Source organism: Arachis ipaensis, chromosome B3 (assembly GCF_059453495.1).
Source record: "Arachis ipaensis isolate K30076 ecotype BB chromosome B3, ASM5945349v1, whole genome shotgun sequence".
Lineage (NCBI taxonomy): Eukaryota > Viridiplantae > Streptophyta > Magnoliopsida > Fabales > Fabaceae > Arachis > Arachis ipaensis.
The window spans coordinates 48,661,562-48,676,121 of record NC_142438.1 but is presented as its reverse complement, the minus strand read 5'-3'; the positions used below and the strand labels follow the sequence as shown (position 1 = coordinate 48,676,121).

The following is a 14,560-nucleotide window of genomic DNA, read 5'->3' as shown; positions in this document are numbered from 1 at the left end:
CATAAAAAAAAATGTCAAAGGTATATGCATGTGTAGTAAAATTTCATAACTCTTATTATTTGAGTAATATATTCTTAACATGATAATAAGAATATACTGAAACTGTTTTTTTCTCAGGGTAAGAGCATTATGGGGACGCAGAAAAAATTACCGTTCACTCACCCAGGCGGAATTAGAAAGCCAAAGATTGAGCCTAAATCAGTCAATAAATTGAAGGCATCTTATGCACTGAGCCAACCCACAAAAAACTATAGAAGACCTGTTTATTTCTTTTCCATTACCAACGTAATTATCACTTAAATTATCTAGTTTCTTATGGGCACTGCTAATTATTACGTTTAGTGATGAATTGCTAATACTTTTGTATTAAAATTTGTAGTTAATGCAGTGTCAATTTATGCCAACTCCAACCATGCGTCTTTTGGAAGATCAGATAAAGGCCTGTGCATATATATTTTCAGCATCGTTAGATCCATCGTAAGTTAATTTGATATTATCTTTGTTGTCGATGAATGAGGGCCAATCTAATGTGTTTCAGTTTTTAATGATACAGTGAAGAACTTGTCGTAACAGATACAATCAGAGCAACTAGATCAGACTTTGAACATTTCATACCTGATAGACCCATTACTGATAAGGTACACAAGTAATCTATTAGTTAATCTACGTTCGGTTATGGGCATAATCTCGTAATATATTTGGATTGTGATTTAGATTCTTGAATTAGCGGCATTGAACTGCACTGATATACAATCTGATATAAGTTTCAAGACAACATGGCAACTTCCACCGAGATTTGTGGTATGTTCTATAACCCCTGACAAGATAATTTCATTTATCATAAGTTACAGATGTAATGCTGATATAGAACCATACTTTATCATGTACTAAAACATACATTGGTTTGCATTTATGAACTAGGTGGATGTCTTCAGCAAGACAGATTTAAAGAAGAAGATGGAAGACTATATTTATAAATTTATGCAACCTACTGCTGATTTAAAATTTATAAGAATTTTTTCTTAATATTCATTGTTGGATATAGTTTTTCATCATTAGTATACATAACTGAGGGGCAAATTTTTATGGTCTAGATATATGTTCCTATTCAAAAGGGTGACCACTGGTATCTAATGGTAATCTCGCTTTGCGAGCGAACAATCTATCACCTGGACACCCATTTTAATGATGACAGAATTTGCTATCATGAACGTGTTATGAAGACACTATTAAGTCCGTGAAAAAATTTATATAAGCTTATTAGATCTTATTTTGTTTTTATTATTTAACCAGTGAAATGAACTCAGGCACACGTACTAGATCAAGTCATCACGTCGAACTTTTACAAGGATTATGGCATTCAAGAGTATAATAAACAATTTCATGACTACAAAATTGAAAGACCAGAAGATATACCTCAATGTTCCTCAAGCTTGAACTCTACAACTTGGGTGATGAAGTGGATGGATATGACTTATGATTTCAAGCCAAATGGTAACAATAAGGTGAGCATTTATAAAACAACTCTCTAATATTTAATCCTTATTTTTTGGTACTAATTTATAATGAATAAATTGTAGCTTGAGGATCACGATATTCGCATGATAATCGTGGTGCATATACTTCGGAGTCGGATCAACCATAAGAAGTCACAGATTATAGCATCGGTCCAGGAGTTTTGGAATATGCACAGTTCTTATGAGATATAAAGATAATAGTAGTAATCTAGATAGATTATAATACTTTGGTTATTGCGTATTTATTTGTTAGAGTTAGTGGATGTACTTCTTGCGAATTTTTTTCAATGACTTCTTAAATAGATATGTAATGCGTCGTTGCTTTTGCAATTTTGCTCTATTTCTATGCACCGTATAGAGATTTAGTTTAAAAACTCATATTTTTATGATGAAGTAATGTCATTTCTATTTATTATTTCAACAACCATCCCATACAAATATTATTTCAAACCGTTCTAGTAAGTGGTTCACTAGTCAGTGGTTCAACCGGAAAAACCGTCTTAGAATAGAATAATAAATAATCTATAAATAAAATCCAAAAATATAATTATAGCCTAGTAATTCATATGCACAGATTTCCTTTTAATTCAAATCAGTTTTCCATTAATGATCTCACTTAGCATCCCATGGAGTTCATCTCTAGCTTCAAATATTCTTTCTCTGTCATAGCTATCTACCACAAAGATAAGCCCTTGTGTGTTCCGAAAATAATGCCTCGGTTGAGAACTATTCGGTTTTTTTTAATTAATTCAAACAAAAATAATGAACAATATGATCACACAGTGATACAAAATTATAATTAAAAAGCTAGATTAATCAAAAAATGATTACAATAGTTGATCACATAGTAGATGCAACTTCTATAAAACAAGAAACAATCATAACAAATATTATTTGTAATTAAAAAGCTAGATTAATCAAATTATGATTACAATATTACATAACATTTCAATTCCACCTTCAGTTTCACTAATCTTATCCCTCATACTATGATCAAACTGCAAAAATATCACAGATACAACAGTAAATATCAACACTAACAGTGAATCAAAACCAAAAACAAAACAAGAATAAATCATTGAATCAGTAACAAGTGAGAAGCTAAAATAGCAGCAGCCACCAATTTCTACTAATACGATAGATTCCATGACAAATAGATCCTACTACGTGAACATGGAGAACCAAATAGATTCACTAAAATGACAAGCCTAACACATCACCTGTACTGCGAGAGCATCTCATCACGAGTTTCATGCTTCTTTTCAGTTCCATTATCTGAAATCACTTCTTCCTGCACATGCTCCTCAATTTCCTGGCTATCCTCCATTGGACCAACTCTAAAACAAATAAATAGATGTTAACTTAAAGTACCCAAAATTATCTTACAGTTATAAGAAATCATATGCAAACAGCAACAAGAAAAGAATCGAAAGCAAACTAATCATCGAAGTTAGAAAGAAAATAGTGAAGCTATACGCTATGCAACAAATTCTCAAAATTAGACAGTTAAACCAGGATCAATCAATGCTAAATTTTATTGAAATAATTTTAACAAGTTCAGCACAATGATTAATAGCAAAAAAAAAAGGCTAGCACTATCAACTCTCCAATTGCTCAATAACCTCATTTCCTTCCCAACACCTTCAAAGTAATCTCTAGCTCATCCCACAATAAGTTATATCAATTAGAAATTATCAAACCACATTCATTTTGTATGCAAAAAAGTTTTAACATGGAAAGCTTCATTGCAAGAATACAAGTTGGTGTGCAGGTCCTCGGACAGCAAATCAATACAAATATTCAAAAAAAAGAAATATAACACAGCAACAACACAACAAAGAGTCAAAGGAACATTTAAAACACAGCAACAACACAACACCTATAGGAACATTTAAAACAAAGCAACAAAGAAAGAAATATATAAGAACACCCAAACGAAGGAAACTTCAATCATAGCTTAAACCAAAATTCACAATCCCTTTAAATTGAAGCAGCAAGCAACTTGAGAACTAAAGCAAGGTTAACAACTAAATTAGTCTAAATTTAACAAAGATTAACAGAGCTAATTTAACTAAATATTCAATGATTCAATTCCAAACAAGAAAATAGTATAATACAGTGCAGGAGCAGAGCTAATCGATGATTTAAATTTCATTTTGAGTAGCACTAACAGAATCCAAAAAAAATCAATGTTCTAGCAGAATCACAAAAAATCATTGAATCAATGTTCTGAGCAAAGATAATAAAAACATATCAAAAAATAAAAAAGAAAATGAAGCCATTGCCTTCGTGAGCTCGAGGAAGACACACCAACTGTTGAATGAGGAAGAAGCGTGGAGCCGCAGACGACCAGACGAAGACACGATGGTGTCTGATCGCAACGGCGGCGTTGAGTGAGACCCTTGCGGCAGTGGGGGAGTAACCTAGGGTTTTTGTTTTAGGGGTGGGGCGTTGTATACCTGTATCTGAATGAGGAAGAGGAGGATAAGGGGGAACCTGCGCGACAGAGGCTTCCACGTTCACACGATGGCTGCGCGATGGAAAGGAAGGAAGGTAGCGATGGCTGCGGCGCGATGGAGGGGACGTGAGGGAGCATGCGGTGGCTAATCGAAGTTCCGACGGCGGCGGTAGTAGGCAGTGGCTGGACGGACGTCCAGGAGCTCAAAGAGAGGAGCCTGGACTGATTGTGAGAGAGGCACTGAGGGCTCAGGCAAATGCGCGTTCTGGATTTGGATTTGAGTTTGGAATCTCGAAGATGGAGTCTGGTTAGGGTTAGTTAGTGTGCAGCACAATGAAACGCCAGCATTTTGTTCCTTTTTCAAATTACCGGCCAGGTCACGGTTCGGTTCGACCGACCGGTTACCAGCCAGTTCGACGATTTAATTGCGGTTTTGGAAATTGACGGTTTTAACCTTTGTCTGAATCGTTTTTTATAGCGGTTCACAGATCAACCGGTTCGACCCAACCAACCGGTTCTCATCTGATTTAACGGTTATCCAGCAGTTTTATCTCCAACGGTTATTACAGGAGGATCGGACCGCGTGCTTAACCGGTTCGCAGTTAAACCTGTTCGACCGGTCTGTCCAGGCCGATTTTCAGAACCCTAAAAATTAGGGATTTTGCCAGTGAGAGTGAGACTGAGAGTGAGCAAAAAGGGAGAGGGGCAGTTTACCCGTTATCGCTAACCGGTATTTATTTGACAATTATTACATCTAGAAAGCATAAGCACGACTATTGGAAGAATGTATAAAATCTCATTAATATAGTGAGAAAAAAAATACAACTACGGAACTGATTTTCTACCCAAAAATATTAAAGTTTATGGAGGTTGCTAATTATCACTATCTAACTCAGCCGTCACTTCGGTACACATGTCGCCATCGTCCGAACCGTTAGCTTCATTTTCTATAACGTTGTTGTCAATGTCCTTTTGCCAAGGACATGTTATCTTTTTATGTCCTTCCATTTGACAAACACTACAACGTTGCCACTTCTTCTTCTTAGATGGTTGCCTGAGCCTCCAGTGGTTTGATGCATATACGGATTGCTAATTCTAGCTACACCTGACTGAGGTTGATTAGTGCCTTCGTCTGCAGCCTTGTAAGATGAGTACAATCCCATAATTATGTCACGTGTCTCTTCATATCTTTCTGGTACTTTAGCAGTAACAGCAGCCAATTGTTTAGAAAATTCCACCAAGGTACTTTGATGACTAATAACAACAGCATCCCTGGTGAACCCACTTGGATCATTGAGTGCTGATTTAACCTTTTTTGTCCATCTATCCAATACCAATGACCGGGGAATCTCACAGATGTCTCTGTCAACCAGAACTTTCACAATATGTTCGCAGGGAATACCAAATGACTCCATTCTTAAACAGGTACACATGAAGATCATTTCTTCTTGACGAAAATCAATGGTCCACATAAAATCGGGCCTCCCATGCTTACACACAATGTACTTTATGCAATTTTCATCGGTATTATCTATGTTTAGCAACTGCATTGATCCAGCTCTAGGGAGAAATGGCTGAAAGAAAATAAATATCTCATGAGTGTATAACTCAGCAGCATATCTCTCTAGCAGCTCTATACAAGTTTGCATGACGGGCATCCCACGTGTAGATTCATAATCAGCATTAAATTCTTTAAAGCGCATGTGTGCAACACACCTTTGAAAATGCTCTACAAAACTTGTCAAATCATACCACGACCCCACATACCTTCCCACAACTGAGTGTAAACCTTCACATCTTGATGTAGTTCTAAAGCCAGCAAAGAATTTTCCTCTTAGATATGCAGTAGCCCAAATATGCTTCTCTTCGTACATGTTGATCACCCACGGCTTATCCTCAATGCCAAATTCTTCAATAAGCTGAACCTACTTACGCTTAAACACGGGAATCTTGTAGTCTCCCAACATGATTTTTCTGAATTTAGATGTAAACGATGGATTTTCAACATTGCTAGTTGCATTTCGAATAAGGTGCCAAGCGCATAATCTATGTCTGACTTCGGGAAATACATCTCTCACTGCATTCCTAATCGCCATGGTCCCATCAGTTATAATTGAGGTCGGGGCCTTGCCCCTCATTGCAAACATGAGCTGACACAGGAGCTAAATATATGTATCAGTAGTTTCGTCTACAATTAACGCAGCAGCAAAAACAATTGTTTGGTTGTGGTGGTTAATCCCGCTGAATATGACTAATGGACAACTATACTTGTTCTTCTTGTACGTATCATCAAAAGCAATAACATCCCCGAAGAGTCGGTAGTCTAGTTGGCTAATCCCATCAGACCAGAACAAATTACGTAACAAACCTCTTGAATCGTGACATGCCTTGAAATATAATTGTGGATCCTTCAACCGCATATCCTCCAACTTCTTCAACACTCGTGCTGCATCACCAGGAATTTGACGCCTTTGCTGAGCAATCTCATTGTACATATCTCTGGGACCATAGCCAACAAATTCGTACCTGCCTGCTTGACTAGCTAGAAGACTAAATATCTGTGAGGTGCTAATCTCTGACTTTAGCATGTTCATCATTTGCATAATATCTGCCTCTGACATTTTTCTGTGGGTAGGCAACATAGCACTGAATTGTGTATCCAATAGATCATGGTTGTGTTCATCAGAGAAATAAAAGATATGCCACCTTCCACTTTCTGGTACAAATTTAACATCCATTTGGACTTCACATCCAGTTCTTGTTTCCAATCTAGGCTCCTTCTGCCTTTTTTCCATCGTGTAATATTTCTCCATCCTGAATCCTTGCCTATGACATACAAACTTTTGTTTGTAAATCTCGCCAGTACTATTCTTGAAGGTCTTGCTCTTCCTTGCACTAAAGCCCTTCGACTTTGAGTACTTCATATAAAAATTAAATGCAAGCTGCAAAGTAGAAAAGTGGTATTTGCCAATTTCCTCCGCAAAATTCTCACTAAATTTCAAAGTTGTAATGTCTTGCACGGAGTCAACCGCATAAGCGGCTTCAAGGATATCTTCTGACATATCAGATTCAGAAAAAAATGCTCCCTCAGTAAATTCATATATGAAATCTTGTTCGAATTCATTCTGTTCATCCATCATATCTTGGTCACTTACTAGCTCTTCTTGTTGGTTAAAGTCATCGTCCTCCTGGTATTGCTCATTCATCTCAGTGTCCGTAAATATACCTGACATCTTAAAAATGTCCAATGAAAAAAATTATTTAATACACACAAAGTCATATATTTTTATTTGTGGTAAAAGTTAAAAATTAAAAGTAAATAATATTTAAACTTTTTTGTTTAACAAAATTAAAATAAAGCACAAAAATAAGAATAAATTTGTATAGGAGTACATTCATTATGTTATAATTTTAATAATTAATGTAAAATTTAAAAAATTGAATAAATTTATATTTATTGTGATTACATTCAAAAGTAAATTATATGTATTCTTATAATCAAGAAATATACTTAACTTCTTTTATAATAAGTAAGTTTTTCAATAATTTAATTTATTAAAAAAATCTCATCTTTTTATTTATCCTACAAAATAAAAATTCATATTAATAGTTTTGAATAAGACAGTTAAAATAAAATATAAAAATAAAGCTTGAATAAAAAAATTCAAAATTTTTAATCTAAAAATATAAAATAGTTAAAAAATAAAAAAATTATTTAAATATGATTTTTCAAGACACTCTATAACTTAGATGAATAAATATTATTTTTAAAATAAATCATGATATATTGATACAAAACTTATTGTATGTAAATTTTTTTAAAAATTAATAAACCTCTCTCGTTAATAACAATATTGGAACTTAAATTTGAATGCTAATTGATATTATATATTGTGTAGGTACTTAGAGTATATTAAAAAAGTACGTTAATAATTTGAAGAGAAAAATTATTAGTGTAAATTTATTTTTTTAAAAAATTAATCCTTATTGAACTATTCTACTTTTATTCCTTCAAAACATATCTTAATAAAAATATTTGTAACAATAATTTACATCTAATAAGAATATCTTAACGAGCAGTTACATCATTCTGTCATGGGTTAATGCAAAATTTACAGAACGTGAGTACGTGATTGAGTATGTTGTTTTAGATTATAAACATAGGGGTAAAATAGGAAAAAAATCGACACCCAACCCTCTGTATTCCTAATATAAATTGTTATAGATAAGTATAGTTTCTTAAAATTTTGGGGTGTCCAGGCCACTACTCGTCCCCTCTAGGTCCGTCCCTGATTGCTAGCTAATTAATTAATAATAATAAATAATAACATCTATTTACTTTTTAGTATTTCTCAATTTCTATGAATTAATAAAAGATAAAAAAAAATATTTTTTCCTTACACAATCAATTTCACGAATAAAGTATCGAAACGAATAATTGCAAAATTAGAGATTCTATTCACTGACCTCGATTTTGTAATCAAAACGATGGTTTATTTTTTTAACACTACAATGAAAAACTTGATTGGACCTTTGCTGATTGCTGCAACGGTGATTAACGATGAAGAAATAGTGGATATTAAATAGACGGATAAAAAATTAAAAAAAAATTGGATATTGAGTAGATGGATGTTCCAAAGAAAAACAATTAAATTTTTTATAATCAAAGAAAATGATACACGACTTCAATGGTGGGATTGAATAATTAGTGATGGATTATTCACCAATTTATAATGTTAATATTAAGGAAAAGATAAGATTAGTTTATCTACATCAAAATAAAACAGCAAAAATTGAAGATAGAATTTTAAAGATAAGATAGATGAATAATAAGATAATTTCTAAAAAGATAACAAGATTGAAATAGGCACATGACACATTTCAATCAATTGGATTGTATTACCAATCGATTGAAGTTGGAAAAAAATTCAACTTCATCACCTTCCAATCGATTGGATTACATTACCAATCGATTGAATTTCTCTAAAACTTCAATGTGATCACTTTCCAATCGATTGTATTTGGCAAATCCATGTTGTTTTCGTGAATTCAATCGATTGAGTAACAAAAACAATCGATTGTTTTGAGGCATTCATTCGATTGGAAAGTATAAACAATCGATTGGTTTAAGCGAAAACCATTCTACCTTACAACTTTCAATCGATTGTTTTGTGATACACTGTAATCCAATTGATTGAGTTATCATTCAATCGATTGTTTTGATAAACCATCGATTGAATTTCAAGGAAACACGATTTGGAAGCCATGGACAAACGTCACGAGATCAAATTTAATATTTTAATGGATTGGAATGGCCAAAAGCTTTATTAGGATCAATGGAGGATATAATTGGTTGTTGTTTTTGTATTTGATTATTAATAAATATAATAGATAATTGATAAAATAATAATTTATAAAATAAAAAACAGTTTCTATAATTAAATAAAATATATGGGATTAATTTGTAATTAAAATTAGTTCGAGGACTATGTAGCAATTGTTAAAAAAACTCTAAAAACATATTTTCTAATGGGACCATTAAGTGGTCTAAAGGTTCTGAACCACCGAATCCTAAGCCTACTATCTTGGTAGTTTACTCTAAAATAAAATTTATTTTGTAAACTAGAGTATGAAAAGACTATATCATTTAGATGAGTATGGAGAAATTATATTATTTAAGCTATAAAATAAATTAATAATCAAGTTAGTACCTACTAATATACCTATATTGTTAATAAATAAATAAAAAATTATTTAATATTTTTATGTTATTTAATTTTATATACTTTGATATATTTATAAAAATGTTTAGAAAATAATAAAAAAATTATTCCAAAGCAATCCAAAATTATTTTTTGTATTAAGTTTTTTATTTTGTATTTCTTAACTATTATTAAAATAATCAAATAATTTTAAATATAATAAATATATAATTATAAAAATAAAATAATTTTATATTATTATTTTTTTTAATATTATCAATATATTTATATAAAATTTTTTATTATTCTTATATTTTATATATTTATATCTACTATTTAAAATTTCTGAATCCATGAGCGAATACACTGCAAACTACTAATAAAGCTACAATATAGCAATTCTTATAGATATTTCGTAATGGTAAAAAAAAATCAACAAAAAAAAAGTCACCAAAAAAATAATGGTCAACAAGAGTACAGGACAACACTTAAATAAAAAAAAATTATTTTTTATTTTAAATATTTTATTTTTTATTTTAAAAAATAAATTAAACAATTTAAATACCATAATAATAAAGTACTAGAAAATTCACCGAAACATATTTGTATTTTGACTGGAAAGAATCTTTATGACTTTATTCTCGTTGTTATTGGGCTGCTTATTGCCTAGTGGTTAGTGGCAATATACTACAAAATTTGAACCAAGAATGAGTGCGGTACGGTGTAACAGCCTACCCCTCATTTCTCTTGATTTAAATAAAATATTGAATCCCCCTTAAGTCCTTAGTCCTTACCCCGCATGCATAAACCAGACGTCACACACTCACCATTTCAATCTCTGCTATCCTCTCCTCTTTAATCTTTATCCTTCCCATTTTCTCATCTCTCACCTACTTTCTCACGTCCCCGACCCCCCCGCCCCAAAAAAAATAGGTAAAAGGAAAAGTAATCTAAGAACCGAGTTGCGCAGAACCAGAACATATATTTTGAAAAGAAAAAAAAAGGAGGAGGAAGTTTTTAATCTTCAAGTTGTGATGGAGAACGGAGAGGAAAAAGGCGTGGCGGCACATAGAACAGTAGGGACAAAGAACGAGGTTGTTCTTCGAATTCCCGAGAGCGAAAACATCATTTCCTATTCTCCTCAGCAGAAGGGTTCACCCTCAAAAGCCTTCGTAGATTCTTCAAATGTTGAACTAGCAGCTGAACTTCAGAGTCTAAAAAACGGTAGTACTGTTCAATCTCCAACTGCTACCACTTCAACCCGCTCTGTTGGTCGTTCCGAATTCTCGAAGCCAAAATCCAGATTGGTGGAACCGCCACATCCAATAGCCGCAAGCTTTCTTGAAGACAAAACCCAAATCAAGAGCTTCAAATCACCCGCAAGGACTTCCACCAGCAAAAAGGTTATTGGACTTAATTACCGTTATTTTTAAATTTCTTAAATAATTTGTGAACCCCCCCCCCCCCCCCAAAAAAAAAAAAAAAAAACCATAAAATTGCCGTATTTAATGTGTATATTATTCTAAACTTGTTAAATGGTAGAGATTCTCGTGCAGTTGAGTTCGACCGAAGTTGATAGTTGAGTATATTTAAATACCAATTTATTTAAACATGTCAACTATGAAAATAACTGCACTTAAATTTTCACTTTCGTAAATTTTGACTTTGTTAAATTTGTGACTAACTCTTTTAACAAAGTTGTAGTGTTTTGTCATATCGTGTATTCAATGCTCCTATTTGTGTTTGTGCAATGTAGACTACTCCTAATGCCACACCTCCAAGGGATGTTCCTATTACCCCAAGAACCCCTTTGATTGGGACTCCAATGGAAGAAGAAGAAGAGGAGGAGGAGGAGTTTTACAAGACCACAAACGTTGAAGTGAGCAAGAAGAGATCTGGTAAGAGGTGGAAGTTCCTGTGTATGATTGAGTGGCTTGGTTTTGTTTCCGTTGTTGGGTTCTTGATTGTATCCTTAGCAATCAAAAGGTTGCGAAATTCCGAAATATGGGGCTTGGAGCTGTGGAAATGGTGTGTTCTTGCACTGGTTATCCTCTGTGGGAGACTTGTCACTGGGTGGTTTATAAATGTTATGGTTTTCTTGATTGAAAGGAATTTCTTGTTCAAGAAGAAGGTTCTGTATTTTGTTTATGGTGTGAAGAAGAGTGTTCAAGCATTTTTATGGTTGGGCATTGTTCTTATGGCATGGGGTTTGATTTTCAATCATGGGGTTAAGAGATCGAGAAGAGTTAATAGGGTTCTTGATTACATTACAAGATCTCTTGCATCTTGTCTTATTGGGGCAGCTCTATGGTTGGCGAAAATGTTGCTGATTAAGCTACTAGCTTCGCATTTCCAATCGGCTAGGTTTTTCAACCGGATTCAAGAGTCGATTTTTCATCAATACATTCTTCGGACCCTTTCAGGGCCTCCCTTGATGGAAATTGCGGAAAATGTGGGAAAGAATTCGAGTAGCGGCCGGTTGAGTTTTAAGACTTTGGTTAGGGAGAATGGGAATGAAGAGAAGAAAGAAGAGGTCATTGATGTGGACAAGCTCAAGAAAATGAAACAAGAGAAAGTTTCTGCTTTGACTATGAAAGGATTGATCAATGTGATAAAGAGTTCCGGATTGACCACGATTCTGCCGCAGAGTGTTGATGAAGATGAGAATGAGCAGATAGATAGTGAGATTACTAGTGAGTTGGAAGCAAAGGCAGCAGCATATCGAATTTTCAGCAATGTAGCCAAGCCAGGAAGCAAGTAAAATCACTGACCTCCTTAAAATTTTCTGCAATATTTTACTTCACATTTTCCCTGGACCTTGTTTGTTCATCTTATTTGATCTTCAAATTTATTAGGTACATTCAGAAGGAAGACCTATTGCGCTTCATGACCAATGAAGAAGTTGAAAACCTGCTTCCGTTATTTGAAGGAGCAGTTGCAACTGGAAGAATCAAGAGGAAGTCTCTCAAGAATTGGCTGGTATAATCTCTGATATATATGTATTCTTTCTTCATTTATTCTCGGTTCAATTTGGTGATTTACAGAACACTAGAACAGAATTCAATTTTTTTTAACATCCGCTGAAAATTTTGGCATGTAGTAATGTATTCATAACTATAATAATACAATAAGGTAATTTAATCCAAGAAGGTGAAACCATGATTTTGCATAAGGCTAAACACATTAAACTGTCTTAAAGAGCATGAGTATGTTAAGTTTCTTTCTTCCAACCATCAATTTATTACCTAGTTCCATGCTACAGGTTTGATTGCTCACATATAAATTACGATTCTTGTAATTTGCAGGTGAAAGTCTACCAAGAGCGTCAATCCCTTGTGCATTCGCTAAATGATACAAAAACAGCTGTCGATGATTTGAACTTGCTTGCTTCCGTGCTCATCATTATTGTGATCATCATTGTTTGGTTGCTTATAATGGGGTTCCTCACAACCCATGTTCTTCTCTTTATTACATCTCAGCTTTTACTCGCGGCGTTTATATTTGGTAACTCAGCTAAGACTGTCTTTGAAGCTATTATATTTGTTTTCGTGAGGCATCCATTTGATGTTGGCGATCGTTGTGTCATCGATGGTGTTCAGGTAGTTCTCTACAACTCCACCAGTTCTTTTATGACCTATTTGGTTTCTGTTTCCATTTCGATATCCATTTCCTTTTTCCAATTACCTTATTTTTGTTTTCATGACTTTTCTGAAGAAATTAAAACAGACAAATAGGCAATAAAATATTTTTTTTTTATTTTCACTTTTTCTTTATAAAATCTGAAAATATAAAATTAATCTGACTGATACATCAAAACTTAACAGATGACTGTTGAGGAGATGAACATACTAACTACAATCTTCTTGAGATATGACAATGAAAAGATTTCATATCCAAATTCAGTTCTAGCAAACAAGCCTATCAGTAACTTCTACAGGAGTCCAGAAATGAGCGAATCAATCGAATTTTCTGTCGATATGTCGACACCAATTGAGAGTATCGCAGCTCTGAAGTCAAGAATAAAATCGTAAGTACTCACCTTGCTCTATCTCTATTTCTAGATTTTAATATTAGTACACTACTAGAAATTTTGATGTTCTTGCTTAAAATCATTTTAGATACTTGGAGAGCAAGCCGCAGCATTGGGGTCCGAACCATAGCGTGGTGGTTAAAGATATTGAGAATGTAGACAAGATGAAAATGGGACTAAATGTTAATCACACCATAAACTTTCAGAATTATGGGGATAAGAGCAGCAGAAGATCTGAATTACTCTTGGAGTTAAAGAAAATTCTTGAGGATCTTAAGATTAAGTATCATCTTCTGCCACAAGAAGTTCATCTGAGTTATGTAAATTCCGAAAATTCGACAAAACAAACCGTTTGGAGATGATGATATCTGTTCATCTGTTGATATATCTTTTCAGTTTCGCATGAATTTTCTGTACCATTATTTTTTCAGTTCCTGGCTGATTGTTTTCCCCCACCCCAATAAATATTCAGATATGTGTTGTCCACAATTGAGATCAAAGTAGTTGATATGAAAGAAGTGAAATTCGTTTTTGCATTGTGCTTCCCTACAATTTACAGAGCTAAAATTCAATGAAAATATAGTAACAAATTATATTGTAAACTCCCAATTTCGTCCTTTATCAATAAAATTAATTAAAGGTAGTCTAGTGCACAAGTATCACAGTGTTAACAGCTTAACGAGTTCGAATAAAGATTCCATCTATTGGTGGAATGTGATAATTGCATCTGGGTTAATTCTACAACTTGAACCCTTAATCTTGAGATTATATGAAAATTAAAAATCTAATCCGTCTTCTACTGAATTTTTTAAATAAATAAATTAAATATTTTATTTATCAAATATGTAATCTA

At 33.4% G+C, this 14,560-nt stretch overlaps 1 protein-coding gene and 1 pseudogene across 1 annotated transcript; one reads left to right on the top strand and one right to left on the bottom strand.

Moving 5' to 3' along the window:
- Window positions 1-2,499: 2,499 nt before the first annotated feature.
- On the bottom strand, window positions 2,500-7,112 carry LOC107630485 (protein FAR1-RELATED SEQUENCE 5-like; annotated as a pseudogene).
- Window positions 7,113-10,400: 3,288 nt separating this feature from the next.
- Window positions 10,401-14,243, top strand: LOC107630486 (mechanosensitive ion channel protein 10). The gene is made up of 6 exons (XM_016333631.3): window positions 10,401-11,080; window positions 11,434-12,434; window positions 12,533-12,656; window positions 12,983-13,276; window positions 13,502-13,704; window positions 13,796-14,243. Exons 1-6 carry the CDS (start codon window positions 10,712-10,714, stop codon window positions 14,067-14,069), a joined length of 2,265 nt encoding a protein of 754 aa, XP_016189117.1. The 5' UTR covers window positions 10,401-10,711; the 3' UTR covers window positions 14,070-14,243.
- The last annotated feature ends 317 nt before the right edge of the window (window positions 14,244-14,560 follow it).

Coding starts and splice junctions, on each gene's coding strand:
- LOC107630486 (XM_016333631.3), top strand. CDS start 10,712: ATGGAGAACGGAGAGGAAAAAGGCGTGGCGGCACATAGAACAGTAGGG. Junction 12,657..12,982: donor AGTCTCTCAAGAATTGGCTG/GTATAATCTCTG, acceptor TGTAATTTGCAG/GTGAAAGTCTACCAAGAGCG. Junction 13,705..13,795: donor CTGAAGTCAAGAATAAAATC/GTAAGTACTCAC, acceptor AAATCATTTTAG/ATACTTGGAGAGCAAGCCGC.